At 37.6% G+C, this 17,320-nt stretch overlaps 1 protein-coding gene across 1 annotated transcript; it reads right to left on the bottom strand.

Annotated features, from left to right (window-relative positions):
* Nucleotides 1-2,038: 2,038 nt before the first annotated feature.
* ATAD5 (ATPase family, AAA domain containing 5) lies at nt 2,039-16,724 on the bottom strand (the record flags this gene model as incomplete). Its single annotated transcript, XM_009876199.1, has 22 exons — nt 2,039-2,373; nt 2,547-2,711; nt 3,833-4,647; nt 4,942-5,129; nt 5,558-5,738; nt 6,338-6,402; nt 6,606-6,699; nt 7,543-7,661; nt 8,053-8,223; nt 8,666-8,816; nt 8,931-9,076; nt 9,196-9,278; nt 10,134-10,230; nt 10,410-10,699; nt 10,900-11,057; nt 11,243-11,400; nt 12,114-12,295; nt 12,734-12,818; nt 13,254-13,410; nt 13,886-14,050; nt 14,517-14,604; nt 14,941-16,724. Coding segments are annotated over 22 exons (5,421 nt in total), but the record flags the coding sequence as incomplete, so codon positions are not given.
* Nucleotides 16,725-17,320: the final 596 nt, after the last annotated feature.

The raw sequence follows: 17,320 nt of genomic DNA, 5'->3' as shown, positions 1-17,320 counted from the left end.
CAGGTGAGAGCTCATCCACGCACCTGCAGGTTTGCCTCAACGCCACCTCGGCTTGGATTCTCAAAAAAGAATTTTAAAATGCCGAGGGCAGCCCTGCGCCAGCCCCGGGTCAAAGCAGCGATCCCTGGGGGAAAAAAGGAGCTGTGCCCGAAAAGGCGGCAGCTGCACTGGATGCGGGAGCATTTCAGCATTTGCAAATCCTGATGAAAACATCCCTCTTTCAAGACAGACAATATCAAAAAGTCAGTGTCTTAATATATTTTTTCCCGTCCAGGTATCTTCAGTCATTCCCAAGATGCCTGAAACTCATTTGTATGTTTTGGAAGAAAAGGTGTTTTCTGCTCCCAACAAAGCTTGTTTTTCCCGCCCACTGAAGCAAAGTTCTGTGCCCGAGAGATCCGGCCCCGGCCGAGACGGGCGGTGGAACGGACTCAGCAGGAGCGGTTCGGGGAGGCAGGTGGCAGCGGCAGTGCGGGAACGGAGCCTGGGAAGCATTTCCGTTCCAGCTGAATTAATCGCAGCCAGCCCATCTCTCATGGAAACTTGCTTGCTTCTGCCACACAAGAGATGCTCATACTTGGTGCATAAAAAGGGAAAGCTGTTCCTTCATCAGAGTTCAAATCCATCATCACAAGTCGGTTATCAGAGGTGGGTCTATATGGTAATTGCACACAAGTGTCTTATCAAGATGTGAAATACCTGAATTCCACCTTACCTTTTGGACACCACAGACTGCACATTCTATATAAAAGCATTCCTAAGGCAGTTATTCAAACCAGAGAGTTGACTTCAAAAGAAAAGTCGTGTGCTATCACTTTCTACTTTATCTCTTTTAAATTAGCCATGAATTTCCTAATATGATAATATTTAATAGGTCCTGTTAACAATTTATATAGGTCAGCACTCCGACATAGTTAGATTGAGAGTGCCTTTAGAAAGCAGGGAACAGATTTTTACTTTCTTATTTTAAAAAAATTATTTTTTTATTGACTTATTTTTACAAAAAATATACAGGAGTTGGTTAGATCATTGATACAACAGTTACAGCCCATTAAGATTTTAAACAGCCACCACTATTTCATTCTTATTTCATAATTCTGGGCTACGGAAAGAGTAAGCTATAAAGATTATCTAAAATGCAGAAACTTAAAATAATTTACTGTTTTCATAAATATTTCTCATTCCTGAACATCTTTAAGACATGAAAAAGGTTAGATGAGAACAGAATGTACTAGAAAATGGCCTTCTTTATTATTAGAGACATTGAGGTAAGTGGAGTATCCCTTGCATAGCACCCATCCAACTCAGTTTGAGGATAAGAAACAATCCAAGTGCAATATAAAGGTGGAAAAATACATGGTTGAAATAGTTCCACTTAAAAAATCCTTTAAACATCATTGTTAGGGACTGAAAACACTATGTTTTAGGAGTCTTACTTTGCATACACCATGGAAATATTCAGAATTGTAAAAGTCTCACAAATTTATTGTGTAAAACCAGATTCAATCACAAATAATCAGGCTGAAGGCTTGTCAAATACCAAAGGAAGTATAAAAATAGAAAACAATATACAAGACTAGAAGTAGTTAAGTATTACTGAAACCAAAGTAACACTGGAATAATTGTTATTTACAAAATCTTGCCTAATCTTTGAGTCCATCTTGAGCTACAGTAATCACTTCTCTACCTTTTTAGGAGATTAACATGCACATCTGACAGCTGTAAATAAGGAAATTAAACCGATATACACAAATGTATGTACATTGAGGCACAGGGCTTCGTAAAGACTTTGTTAGGCAGCGGTTACTGCCAAGAGTTGGTTTTAGTCATTTACATTTTAGAAAGCTTGTCGCACCCCCTCCGTGCCCCCTCCCAGCCCGGGTTATCGAACACTTAACTGCAAATTCGGAAAGAAACAAGCTTATTTTAATAAAAAAAAGTCTCCTCGGATAAAAACAATTTGGTGTTTGAAGCTGTGACGGGCTGCTTGTTACAAAAGGACTTCTTGCTGTGCAATACACAAATTTCTGAGAAAAACAACAGGAAGTAGTCCCCAGTGATTAGTTTGTGCATTTAGTATTAAAAATGCACTTATTGGACAAGCACCAAACCACCCCACATTGCAGTTGTGGAGAGCAATGTCATGACAATATATACACATTATTTTAAATACATATAGAAATTTAATATACAAATGGCTCTGAATATACAATAATGTGGTAAAAAAAATAAAATAATAAAACTATGGTGAGAATACCACCATTAGGCACAAAGTATTGCTGGTGTTAGCAATTTTAAGGGAAGTCCAAAGACAGACCGTTTATCATTTGTCTGGGTATTTCGAGATGAATCCCTTCAAGATAATGCAAGAACCTACAAAAAGAAAAGTAAAAGTGACTATAAGGGGACAAAGTTCTTTCCAAATATCAGGCAACACTGACTGTTTAAAGAAGCCAAAGCTCAGCTTTCTTGTCTAGAATTACGTGTCAAAATATTTCATTAAAATTTTTAACTACCTAGCAAGATTTAGGAAAACCAAAGCCTACCTTCTTTTAGTCTTCCCTTGCTCTTTAAGCTTCTCAGACCTACAGATACTGCGAAGAGTGGGGAGGTATTCAAGTATGCTGGCTTGCTTATTACCCAGGCTTAACGGACTTCGGGAAAACACAGTTCTGATGACCGCCAGCCTCTTCTGTGCTTTTATGTGAATGCTAAAACAGAGAACAAAACTTTATTTTTTCTGGTTCAAGAACGTGCAGTCCCTATTTTGTTCCTTTACGATCAAATCTGCTGTTTTAAAACTCTGGCAAATATTCTGATGTCCAAAACCACATCCCAGTGGGTTAGAGGTGGGCAACTTCTGACTGTGTCCTGCTTACACAGCATCACAAAGCTGCCCTGAGGCAGAAGCACGAGGAAGAGAAGTTTGTTTGGCCAATGCTCTTAAGCTAACTGTGGAGTCAAACCTGGGCAGGTCTTCCCAATTTAGTTACAGACACGAGGTCTAGTTCTGTAGGTGAGGTTACACAACATAACTGAAAGCAACTGCGGCCTTCAAAAATAAAAAATGTTGTTGTGATTGGTATTTGCCAGAATGTCAGTACAAGGTGCAATGTGTAACTCCTGATACATTGGCCAAACTTGGTCCCAGGTTAGACGGTGAGATCCGTTTTGACATTGCTCCTCTGGGTACTGCCTTACAGAAATAAGAGTCTAACCTATTTCCCTCGTCACACATTTAAATAGGTTTTCTTCACCTGTTATGCCCGTTTCAGGTGTGACGACTTGTTTATGTTAAAAACAAACTTTCACACTTGTATTTGCTGATCTTTTGTAATATAAAGATAATTCTTCATTAGCATAAATTACTACAAAACAAAATAAAATTTGCAGTAACTTCGCTCTGAATGATGTCAGGTCTTCATCAAGCAAGACCTGGGTGTTTAACATAGGTTCAATTTGACCAGGCACTGGATGGAAAATGTGCATGTCTGGTACTTGCAGAATCCATTTCAGTCCATCTGTTGGTCTTGAAAAAGCTGTTCCTTTAGGTTCTTGCTGTTCTTTTGGGGGTGGTGTTTGTCTGTTCATTTTGTAAAGTAAACAGACTAGATTAAGGCTGCCCTTCCTGAACAACTTTATAGTCACTTTTTGCAGATATTGCCAAGCAGTTAATTCAAGCTTTCAATCTATTTCAGCATGCTGAGATGTACTGACACCATTCATATTGGTATGAATGCGTATACAGCGCCTGAAACAGTCCTACACCCCTTGATATGCTCTTCTCAACAAATAACTGCATTGTATTCCAGAAATATCAGCAAAGTCTTACCTTGAATCAGCCAACTGACTGAAGGATACACCATTTCTTGTGTTCGAAATATGCAAAGTAAGTCCCTCCAGTTGGTCGCTTTCAGGTGTTTTACTGGTACTCAAAGAGGATTCCAAGTTTTGTGCAATACTAACAGAACATTTGTGAAAACTGAGTGCTTCAATAGCTGCCTTTATTTCACTACAGCTCTGGGAACTCCACCAATCAGTATTTTCTATACTGAATTCATCACAAAGACCATTTCTGATTTTGCCATTTGTCCAGTTGAATCCTTCATCTTTAGAAAACTCCAGTGGTTCCTTGGTGTTAGTGTTTACACAGCAGTCCAGGAAAGACATGTTCTCCACAAATTCAGTTAGTGAATTCAGACACTGAAAAACAAGAGCAGACCTTTTCTTATTTGCTGAGGTCTTAGTTTTAGTTTCTTTATTCAACAAAGATGTTGATTCCTTCTTACTCCCTTCAGCACATGATATAGGACTATCCGACGGCAAACTTATGAATTCAGATGAATAATTCAGTCCAGTATCAAATAAGTCACTATCATCTAAAATAGCAAGCCTTTTCTGCTTCTTTGTCTTTTTAGACTTTTTTCCAGAGCAGTAACTCTTAGTCGATCTGTTTTTTGAAGAAGCTATGGGAGTGGTAGTCCTTTCGGGTGTAGAGTTAGAGGCTTCAGATTGGTTTGAAAGAACTTGCACTGGTAACGGAAGAATAAGTTCAAGATTGCTATATATAAAATCCACTTTCTTCATCTGGAATTCTGTAAGAAGCTGCATCAATTTATTCCATTGCTCCGTGGTTGTGATTTTGTGCTGTAAAATAGTAATAATGAAAAAATTATTAGTACATTAAAACAACTTCCTTTTTTAAAATGCTATTACAGAAAATTTCATATTCCTGGCTTCATGTTTATGAGGCAAGGGACTGTCTTTCTTGGCAGGAGACTGCCCCAGTTCAGATTTTGCTTAATAATGACAAAATCCCCCAATTTCTACACAAACCTTTCCAAAGAGATTTGCTTCTGAGAAGATACTATTTGTAGTGATGATTACACTCAGTTGTCTGGCAATCACCCAAAGAATTTAGCTAGTCAACTACAAAAATACCTTGAGAAATGTAAACAAGTCTTCTGAAGGCAACAGGATATTCTTTAGGCCAAGCAATGTCTCTACACAGCCCGTATCACATTTTGGAAACTCCTGAAGATGCCCATCAGCTGGAGAAAAATCAATCTTGGAATCAGTAGTCTTTTCAGAAGGAATGAGGTGATCTGCTCGACTTGTCTCATCTCCTCCTGCACAAAGACAAAACGCTTTACTTGAAAAGAAACAATTGCATCATGAAATTGATTTCCCCCCTTTGCCTCAATTCCTTTTATAAAGGATTCCATAACTGTTGCCTCTTGCTGCAGTTGAATGAATAGAGCAACTGACATCACTCATCCCCATCCCCATTTCATCTCCTTGCTCTGCCCAGTTTTGCTACTCCGAAGAGGAAAGGGAGATAACTAAGTACTATAATACATGGGCAATAAATAGGTGCAATAAAAATCAAACTTTTAGTTCCTTATGCATATATACACAAGGCTTTGAAGTAGCAAAAAAAAATCCCAAACAACCAAACCCTTTCCAAATGTTTAGCAGTCTTACATGTCTAAGAATGGTTTGATTTAAGCAAACTCATGTTAAGATGGATTTTTAAAAAAATTAAATTAAAACCTACCATGATGTTCCAAACATTTGTCTTTCAAGCATCCACCTCCACTTCTAACCCAAAATTGTAAGCAGAGAACACTTTGTCTGATATCACAGTTATTTGTGGTCAGCAGAGCCGCTAAGTCCTTTACATCTGTTCGCAGATTCTCAGCCAGACACAGCACCTGAAGATAGCTAGCAGCGTTTATCTGAACAAAAGTTAGACAAAGACCACTGAAAACAACACCTACCCATCAGACCCAACACATCGCTCAGAAGCAAATTACTCTCTTTATGATTGCAATTGATTTTTACTTTTAATGCAGATTATTTAAATTACAGCCACACTGAAATCTCTGTAGAAGAGCGGAACAATGTACCAATCTAAACAGTCCACAGTTAGTTCCTTCTGATTCTCATTTATTTAGTTTTTTTCAGGTAAAACATAGTTTCAATAAAACTATTTGCTATACAGAATACTAGTATTTACATTTATGGAATAATCCATAATATTTCTAGAATAGTTCCTATACTTTTTAATGAATGAACCAAGATGTTCTTATCATAATTCTTTGAAATACTAAATAGTTAAAGAAATCTTCCAGGCTGGCTAGTAATAAAAATTCTACATGTAAAGGTAAATATGTCCTACACATCCTCGCATAAACCCCCCAAAACAGCCTTCTGATGAAAAAGATTTGTTACATCGGATAAAAATATAAACCTACATCAGTGTCTAAATTTCAGACTTAAATTAGCTGACAGTTACTTTCTTAGGACATATCTGCATTTCCAAACACAGACTTACCAGGGAAGGGGTTCTAAAGTTGATCTCTTCAAAATAGCCATCAAACATTAAGCTGAATGTTGGATCTATATAAAGAGATGGCAGTGAACTGTCACATTATTTTCTCTAGCCATTTGAGCAGTCAGTATCTTTATTCAAATACTAAAATACTCGCTTTATAGTCTCCACTCATTTAACTTTACATTTAGGACCATCATCATTTAAACAATCTTACTGGAAGAGGCTCTTGTGTCTGGAAAGCCCAATGACTGCACCGAGCACTACTCACCATTGGTAGTAAGAATTACAGGTCTCTTTGCAGTTGCCATGAATGTCTTTATTGCACTTAGAAATCCTGCATCCTCATCAAATATTATATCTACCTACAGAAAACAAAGTGCAGAACATCAGCACCCTTCCCAATAACCACGAGCTGTGAACGCAGTCGTACTGTTAACGACCAAGTGAGACTTAACACGAAGGTGGGTTTTTTTGAACGTGTGGGCAACGACAGGACACACGCTTCAGGCGAAGTCCACTCGTTAGCACCCAACCCTTCGGTCACAGCGCTCTGTGCCGAAGCTTACAAATCCCAGATGCCTGAAGCAAGAAGGGACTTCTGGAAGTCACCCTGTCCAGCTGCCATACTCAGGCTGTACTCAACACCTCACCCGGGGCCAGGTGATCTGTAGGATCAGCCCATATTTGGCAACATCGCGAAACCTCCTTAAAATTACATTCCTGGCTGCAGTTGTGTATTCTTAGTTTAAGATTCAAAGATATTTTTGGGCAAGAGGTTAATGGTGACTTTTTAAAGTGTCTTAGTGCACGTAAGTTGTGTAAAATTATTTATAAATGTATTTATTAACAAATAAAGGTATTTATTAATAAATGCATTCTTAATAATGTTGTGTAAAATTATTAATAAATACATTTGATACAGTCAAAGGAATTAAATTAGCAGAATCTTGCAGCCTGTTCCAACAGTGAGCAACTGTTGACAAACAATATTTTATCTTTTAAAATAACTTATTAGAATAATGATCCATGGTTAAAAAAAAGTACTCATGAGGACAAAATCATTAACCATTGAATTAATTTTTAAGTTGATAATCCTCACACTTCAATCTACCTGGAAGTCTCAAGGAAAGGAAAAAAAATGTTAAATTCCTTAAACACAACAAAAAGACATATGCTCACATCAATGTATTTTAAATGAATTTTACCTCTTCGAAAAGAATGAGAGATGTTGCGCTTTTTCTGTTGTGTTCTCCTCCTTCAACTTCTTTGTTTATTGACTTAATTGGAGCATCTTTCCTTTCTTCACATGAATTCAGAGTATTTCCTGCAGATGGACAAGTAATTGAGCAGGACGTAAAGGACCACACGAATCTGAAACAGGCACTGAGGTAACACAAAGTGTGCTTTTCTAACGACAGCTTTTAATTTATCTTTTCTTACCTAAACGCTGTGAACCACCCCCAAAAAGCAAGCAACTAAGGAAAGGCTACCGCACTTCACATTGCCTGTATCCTAATTAACTTGCCCGTCGCACAGAGTAATAACTGCTTCCCAGGTAGTTAAATGGACCTGAGGTGCATTAAGTAGCTCTGGCTGGTAGTTAGAGCGTAGTAAGCATACTCTACTCTTTTCTCCACACAGGTCCCCATACAAAGTAGCACAGTGTGGCTTTTAACCTCCAAAGGTTAACTAATTATTTAAATAGCGACACCTACCTTGTTTTTTTCCTTGTGCCAATACTGCTCCATCATTGCCTTTACGTTTGGAAGAAATTTTGAAATAGTTCGCAAGTGTTTTAGGGGGTAAGCTTCGTTTCAATCCTCCTCCTTTTGGTGATAGTGGAGGTTTTCTTGGTGAAACAACCTTCTTTGGAGAATATAATTTTTCTGCAAGGTATGTTTTATATTAAACTTAAGCTGGAAATGTAATCTCAAGCTGATGTTTCTTAGGCAAACTTAGAGCAATTCCCAGTTTTGTATCTAGTATGGGACAGGTTTACTCTGCTGATTTCTGTTTATTTTACTTTTTTTTCTGCTATAGGGAATGCCTTCCATTTAACTTCCTATTCAAGTGCAATAGCTTACTCCACCACTACAGAAATAAGATAATCAGGACTCAAGTCATTTTGATAACAACATTATTTAATTTGGTATGTAGTTGCACTAACCAAAGAAAATTTCTTCTTATTATGGCCAGATAATCTGAAATTTGCCATATTTTTTAAAACAACTGGTGTCTAAATTTGTTTTGGGAACTCAGTTCCTAAAACAAAACAAAAGAAAAACCCCCAACCAAACAAAAACCCCCAGATATAACCATGAAACTTACTTGGTGACTTGGTACTGCTACAGCTGTTAAAAAAGCAAGGCTTATGTGCATTAATGCCTTTTTTGTCCACTTGATGAGACTGAGTGGCTTCTTTTAGTTGAGACAGTATCTGTCTACCACTCCGCTGGCAAGAGGCATTGACTTCAAATATCTGCAATGGAATTTCACTTATATTTTAAAAAACATAGACATCCTGTATCAGTAATTGCTTCCTATCACTAGTTACAAAGCAGAAAGAAAGCCATGAGGAAGGGAGTGCACAAACCTTAAACCCAAGCTCCTGAGCGCAAGCATATACCGCAGCAGTTTTCCCCACTCCCGGTGGGCCAGTTATCAGAACTGTATTGCAAAGACTAGTCTCTTCCTCAACATCAGATTTATTATCTTTGAAGTCAAGGCTGTCCAAAGAATCTGTAGAATTAATTAAAAGAAAAAAAAGGATTGTTCAAAGCCTTATCAATTCACATCACTTTTATGCCAACTTTAACAAAGAGAAGTTGTATACATATTATTTTCAGTTCTATCAGTACCTTGATGCTCTTTGTCCTCCTTTTCCCCTTTCTGATTTCTTTTCTCTTCCCAATCAGCTCTTTTTTTCCACTCTTTTAACCAACTGCAAAAGGAAGGAACAGAACAAAAAAATAAAAATTACTGCTGAATAAAGTGAATCAAATTCAGGTGGAACAGAACATAAAACTAGGGGACATCAGCCACTTGTTACACCTCTCAGAAACCTAAAGAAGTTTCAGATCAATACAAAAAAAAAAAAAAAAAAGGTAGTTTGGGGTTTGCTTAATTCTTTTGTAAAAAAAGGACACCTTCTTCATTCTCCATTCTATTAGTTGATTGGTGGTATAAAACCAAGTCACTTAATGAACTACTTAAACTGTGGAAAATGCTTTTATCAATCACAGTTTAGTACTGTTCGTCAGATGGATTTTTAAATCCTGCCTAAGAGCCACAACAGTAACTTACACCCACACAGAAAATTTAACTGAAACCACAATATATTAGAAGGACTTGAGCACAAAATTACTGTCAAAAGCAGAGGCAGTGCATTAAGCGTGCTTGGAAGGAAGCACAGACAAGTCCTGGGAAGCTCCTGTCTCTCATTCAGAGCACATGAACTTAAATAACCTGACAAAAATAATTTCTACTAAAATTATAAGGCCATTACTTACTTAAGTATTCCATTCTATCCCACAGCCTAATGCAGCATTTCATGTGTGTTTTGGTTTGTGTACAGGCTACTGAGGTCTTAGTGTAAAAGAAACTATGACCAAAAGATCTTTCACAGCAGCTTAGAATTTGTTTCTACAATTTTCTGGAAGTAAACCCAAACACAGGCCACAAACATACAGCCTGTGTGTTACTTAAGAGTGTACAATAACTGATTTTGCTTCTTGGAGCATCAACAATGGGACTTTTTGAGTTATTTTAAGAAGGGATCCATGCTCCTACTTCTGACCTGTGCAGCCTTTCAATTTCTTTCTTGTTCCCTACAAGCTCACTGGAATCTTGAGGTTGATACTTTTCTGTCCAGAGCGTATCTTCCTTTTCAATACCTACAGAAGAAGACCCAAAACAATCCATGTAAAATCAATTTTCCGTGCAAAAGCGTTGATTTGGTCTAGCAGAATATTAACACTAGATATGATTTTTGCATCGCAGTAGAAAGCTACCATAAGTCATATACATTCCCTCAGCACAAAGACAACTAACATCAGGCAGAAAATGCAGTTACCTGAAAGTGCATTTGGCTCTGATGAATATTCAGTGTATTCTGTCATAGCATCTGGTTTCTGGGTCTTGTTTTTTCCCAAAGGTGCTGCTTGTCCTGTCTCTGCTTGTTTTTCTTCAGATACAGGAGAAATAAGGTTCCTGGGAACTCTGGATTTTATTTCAGTGTCTATACCTTCAATTTGTTTTCTTCTTTTTGATTTGTGGTCTTCTGTTTCTTTCCTTTTCCTCTTAGTTTCCTTCCAGTTGTCAGAATGTTTCTGATTTACCTCAGAATTTCCAAAGCTATCTCTGCTTTCTAAGGGGAAAAAAAAAAAGTCCTTAAAAAATTTCAATTATGTCCATTACAACCATACATTTCTTTAACCCATATTTGAAGAATTTGGCCAAAGTGACCTCAAATGTGAGGATCAATTTATTTCCAACAATGGTATTCCTTCACCAAAACTCAGAGAGAGCGTGAGCATGTGTTTATTTTTCCCTATGCAAATCACTAACCTTGTACACTGTTTTTAAAAGCCAATTGTTCCGTCTGCTTTTTCAGAAACTTGTGGAAGTATTTTCTTGCAGGAAATTGAGAATTAGAAGACATGATTTCCTCAAGTAAATCTTTCCTGAATATATCAGAAAAAGCTGGTCGGTGGCCAGAAAGCTGTAATACACACACACACACAAATTATTATAGGAAAATATTACACAGAAAAACAACGTCAGTTTTGCATAATTTAAAATGGTAGCTGTCTTCTTAAACTCGAGAGATTAATAGAGAGCCTTGAGAATTTTTCAATTTTCTTTTCATTTTTGTCGTAGCACAAGCCACCATTTTAAAGTACTAACCAGAGGTGTAGAACAGGATCCAGTTAACGTTGGATTCACAGTGGAAAATTCACCAAGCGCGAGTGTGATTTTTGTGACATCAGTGACGTCAGTATTCAGTTTCCTTAGCTTGGTTAACAGAGGACACGAGGGCAATTTCAACTGCCACATTGGAGAACCTACAAAAGAACCCCCACCAAAACCAAAACAAGAAACTTGTGTTAACAAAACAGAGACGCAATCACAGACAAAATCACCCCACAGGAACAGCTTTATCACATGAAAGCCCAGCTTAACTTATGCTGCATCAACTTTTTATCTTTATTAATTTTCCACCTCCCACAAACAGAACAAATCTGCACATTTCTGCATATGCTGTTTCTCCAGTAAGTAGCTCCTGTGCTCTGCTTGCTCTAAATAACGTGTGCCTCACCAAGGATTTTGTTTGGTTTTGGTTGGTTTGCCAATATAAAAACCTCTGTTAAGTGCTATTCTACCTTCTGCTCTTCTGTCATGCTCTGCCATAAAAACATTGCAGCATGCTCCCTCACTTTGTGGAAAGAAATGGGCTGTTCTTTTCTCTTTTGAGAAGTATTTTGCCTTTGTCAGAAGAAAACGGTTTCTGCCCAGATCAGTCCAACGTGATCTTTGTTCTCCAAACTGGAATTTTTTGGATTAAATATTAAAAAATTGGCATCCTCATCCATAAATACATTACTTTAGCATTGATTTAATTTGTAAATTGTGTATTCAAAAACATCTCAGTGGAAACTCCTTGTTTTTTCTTACTGTGACACAAAATAATAGGAGGTTCTGCTGTTTGAGTTTTTTTCTGCACAGATTTACTAGGGATTATTATATACATTTGCATAATGGCTGAACAAAAGCTTACAGGCATCCTTCTGCTGTACATGGACAACAGTCTTAAAACATGAACTCGCAAGAGCGTACGCTTCCAGTGCTGCTGCCTTCTTTGCAATCTGTCTTTTCAGTAACTCTGGCAATCCGCTCATCAAGAATTCACGTTTTGCTCTGAACTGATCATCATCCTGAGAATTTTCAGATGCATCTTGGCTTTAATGAAAATAGGAACCGAAAAAAAAATCATTAGAACTACCAGCTATGTGAGGCTTACAACAGAAGTTGATCACATTCACTTCTGCACACAGGTTAGAAATAGTCTGGGAGAACTGCTAAAATTAATTTTGTGCTAGAGATTTTAATTAAAAAAAAATAATCCTCTTTGGCTTTGTAATTTAATAAGCAATTTAGGATTTCTTTTTACAGGCATCAACTACATTTTAAATCATCTAAAATGGTTCAACAACGGTTGAGAGAACAACTATCCAAAAAAACCTCAACATTTTGCAAGCAGATTAATATACTGATCAGTACAGAAAAAAAGAGAACATTTATATTACAGTGTGACATAGTGCATTTCAGTTGTAAAGTGCATTGCAGTTGTAAAAAGAGAATCCTTAAAAAAAAAAAAGAGATTCTTAAGCAACTGACCTGCTTTCATCAAAGATCACAATTGGTTCACCTGCAGTGTTTTGAGCATTTCTGCCTAGGAAAGAAGGTGGATGTCCCAGTTTTCCTTTAAAAAGAAAATAAATAATCATGAGATTAATACTGATGTAGGATTCTAACCTTGCTTCTCTGTTCATTATCTACATGTTCCATTTAATAACATGAGTGAATCTCCTTTTCTTAAGGGAAAGCTGCGTATTTTTAAAAAAATCATTACAGTTTTATTTCTAGTTACTTCATGACTACAGATATTATTTTCTGTAGCATCAGGAAAAAAACTTAAATCAGAAGACAATGAAACATAGTATACTATCAGAAGTTTTTCAGTCAGTTTTCCCTGAATGAATAAAAATCAAAGCAGCTCATTTAAATAACCTGTGCACTATTAACTCATGTCATTAAAAAAAATGTATATATTGGAATACTATATTAAAAAACATCAGAAGCTGAATGTACTGCAAAATGTACACCTTTATAAAATAGTTATATTAAACCCAATTACCACGTGAGTTCTTTGCAACCATCAAGTTTCTAGGCTTTTTCCCCAGAACATCATTTAAGCTCCGAAGATTCTTTTGCTTCACATTCGGCACTCTATCAGTGGTCTGCACTGTAGTAGTGGCATTACTCAGGCTTGAATCTAAAATTATTATCGATTCCTAGAAGGAAAGCAAATAAAATAAAAAATGAATTACAATTTAGTGATTGGTATTGAGAAAACTGAAGGAACTGCTAGAGAGCTTAGAAGTTAGCAAACGTAACTGGAAGATTAGACAATACTTTTATTACTGCTTACACAGAAAAGTTATATAAGATCTCCAATATATAAACAAAGGCCAGAATTACACCCATCTAAATTTAAATGTCTATCACATACTCCTCTGAAGCAGACACCTTGCTGTGCCTCAGGAAAGGGAAACAGTCCCTTCTGAAGAGTGCCGCACGTTCTAGATGTGCATTAGGATGAGCTTTCCAGTCTGGGCCTGGCGGTTACTTCACTACTTGACCTGTACCACACCATTGCACAGATTCTTCAGAAGAAACGTTTGCAAGGTAGGAAACATTTCCATTGCTCAAATGAATCACACAACACATCAAAATAATTCCCAGCCCCTACAAATTACACAGACTTACGTCACTTTCTTCTAATTTTTTCTTTTCAGCAAGAGCTCGCTGTCGAGATGAGCGTCTCACGGGTGCTGGTAAGTCTTCGCCGACCTTTGATCTGTTCTGCTGTAGAGCCTTTGCTTTTTCAATCAGCTGTTTCGCTTTGGATATATTTTTAGAAGTAGAGCTCATCTGTTAACAAAGTACAATGGAAGCAAGATACCTCACAATTAATGGCGAGACAGAAGGGAGGAGGAAACCAGGATGACAGACTTTTCAAAAGGGAGCGAGAGCACTAACAAGGCAATCCTCCAAATTGTCCACTGAACAAATAAAATACGGGCACTGATGCATCAAGCACAAGCTGTTCCTGTGGTCAAATGCTACGTCCCATCCTGAGAACCTGCAGAACGTGAGCACTCTTTCACTGGATGTCTCTGTTATGTTATACATAAATATACACCAATAAAATATATGTCAAAATCGAAGGTACAATAACTGTACAAGAAACTATCTCAAATTCTATCATAAAATACAGCAATAGTCTCTCTTCACAGAGAGTGGTAAGTTGGGCTATTACACAATACTGAATAGTAACACAATTATATGCATATAGTAAATGACAAAATACCGCAACACAAACTGTTACATAAATTACCTTCATATTTTTGGGGTTAAACTCTTCATTTTTCATTGCTTCAGCTTTATTTGATTTTGCAGTCGCACCGATACGTGTAAACCTCATTCTAATTAGGAAAAAAAAGCGTCATGAAACTGTTACTTTTTAGTAAAGGGAAATGCTACTCTCAATCTCAATTTCAAAAGCATTTAAAAATCCAGTGCTACAAACAGAAGCACCCACCCAACTGGGAGCGTTATTTTGTTGTTCAGTTGTCAGGCTCTTTTCCTAACGCCTTTAGCGCAAACACATTTATAGATTCAGCTTCGCTTCTTTTATATTATCCACCATGATCAGTATTTATGCAGCTTTAGTACACATCTCAATCAACGTATAACTATGCCTTAAAGCACTTGCAGGAAAACAAAGTGTAGAAAAGCCAAGTATACGCTAAAATGTTTACCTTATTGGGCTGCTTCCATCAAAGGGCACTGTAATCACCTCGGCTTTATACATGTTACTTTTCTTCAAGGATCGCTTGCTTCCTTTTGGTGTAGAAGTCTGTAGAGCGCAGCCACTTAACTCATCTTCAGAAAAGGTATTTCTAATCCTGGATTTTTTAGGTGTACCATTTTTTGATGTTTTGATTTTCTTCTGTCTTGAACTCCTCCTTAACTCATGCACTTTTGGACTTGATAATCTTACCTCTAAGGTGTTTTCCTTAGTAAGAACATTAGCTCCTGAATCCTCATCTTCATTTGTAATATCTGAGACATTCATTTCCTTAGTTTCTGAAGTCTTCTTTCTTCTGTTTTCTTTTTTCTGAAACTTTTTAGGTCTTTTGGGTTTGGTTCTATTGTTTTCAGGACTAGAATGTGTGTATTTGTCCACACGATCTTCTGGAACTCCACTTTCTAATCCCTTGTTTGAAGCAATGTCATCTTCAAGTCCTTCTTTTTCTTTCAAAGACTTTCCAACGGTTTGCTTCTGTTTTCCAGGTGCTCTTTTAACTCCACATTTGACTACCTCTGATGTCGGTTGTCTAAATGCCTTCATGAACTGATGCCTTGCTTCCAGGGTACATTTTGCCTTCAAAGAATCTGACCCTGCTGTCTCTAGTATGGCTAACTCCAGTTCTTCCTCCTCAATAACTACGTTGGATTTTCTTTTCTGGGTGACCTGTTCAGTTTGTTCACTGTCCAAGAGGGGTGGGCTACTTTCTTTTTCTCCTACACATCCTTTCTGCTTCAAGAAAATGGAAGCTATTTTCCTAGAGCCTTTTTGCTCCCTATGTAATGGAGCTAATTTTGGGGGAACAGAATGAACTTGTGCAAGGACAGTTACAGTTCTAAGTGGTACCTGGTGAGATTCCTCACACTTTTCTGGGTCACTAATACAATCACTTCTGTCCGTTTCGCTTGCTGTAATGGAATTGTTCACTGCCGGCTTTGCATCTCCTTCAGCACGATTTACATTATTTTCTCCCTGACTCCTCAAGAAGTCCTCAAATGACACCGTTATTATGCTATTACCTCGATCCGGTGGCTGATCATCCCTACGAACTTCAAGACTGGAGTCACTAACAATAGCATCACACTCCTCTATTGTAGCAGATACCATCTTTTTCTTATCTTCAGTTTCCTTTTCAAACTCTTCATTCAGCTGGTTTTCAGATGAAAAACTTTCAGACAAATCCACATTTACTTTATGCTTACTTTTCCTTGATTTTCTTATCCTATTTTTTGTTCTATTTACCTGATAGCCAACTTTCTTTGTATTTTTTCTGTAGACGACAGCATTTGAGTTCTCTCTTTGCACGTTATCTTCCGCCAATCCTCTTGCACATTTTTGGTCAGCTAAAGCACAAGTAGCAATAAAATCACTACTGTCTTCTTTCAGTCCTGTTGTTTCTCTGCTGTCATCAGTACTAATTTCTATTTCACGTTCCTTCTCAGCTTCTTTCATCTCTCTTAGACTATTATTTAAATTAACTCTCCTCCCTTTCCTCTTCCGCTTTAAAGGTGGTTTAAAATGTGACTTATAGTCATCAGCATCCAACAGTGTTTTATTTTCTCCAGCTCCAACTGGTGACGTAGCTTTCTCAGTTACTGAGGTCTTTTTAAAATAACCTAATATGTTGTTGGGTTTTGGCGGTGACAACACTTTATCCACTGGTTTTGCCAATGGTGAAAAATATCTTGTGATTGTTTTTACAGAAGTATCTTCCTCTCGTCGTTTCTTGCATGGCTATAATAAAGTTCAACATTAATTTTAGTTTTTAAAGTGTTAAGATGAGTTAGTACAGTAATATAAAGCAGTTCAGTATCTACAGTACGTATTAGTGAGGCTAGGACTTCTTCAGAGAATAAAAAACTCACGTCAGCGTGCTAAGACTGTGTGCCCAGCAACTTTACCTTCATGTTTCCAAAAGTCATCTAAACGTGAAATAGAGATGCTGCCACTTCAAAAAACCAAACCAAACCAAACCACGTAGATCTGAGAACACCAAAATGGAAAGTGACCACAAGGTCTTCAGCTCTGCAGAGACTCCCCAACCCTGGGGCTCAGAGCAGGGCACTTCAGCTCACAGGATCTCCCCAGAGCTGGGGGTTTGACAGAGAATTGCAGCGTCGCTGACAGACACACGATCCCGTCACAAGGAAACACCTGACGTGCTCAGGGAACAAACTCTGCCTTTTCCAACGCTGAGATGAATAGAAGAGAACTCATATCTCGTAATTCGAACCACAAAAGAGAATTTATCTGTACAACTCCAAGAAAGACGCCTCGCAAAGACTTCTGCAATTCTGCCAGTTTCTGGTACACCGACCTCTTCCCCAGCC

The sequence above is a fragment of the Apaloderma vittatum genome, unplaced genomic scaffold, assembly GCF_000703405.1.
Source record: "Apaloderma vittatum isolate BGI_N311 unplaced genomic scaffold, ASM70340v1 scaffold43959, whole genome shotgun sequence".
Lineage (NCBI taxonomy): Eukaryota > Metazoa > Chordata > Aves > Trogoniformes > Trogonidae > Apaloderma > Apaloderma vittatum.
This window is presented reverse-complemented; position numbering and strand designations above follow the sequence as displayed.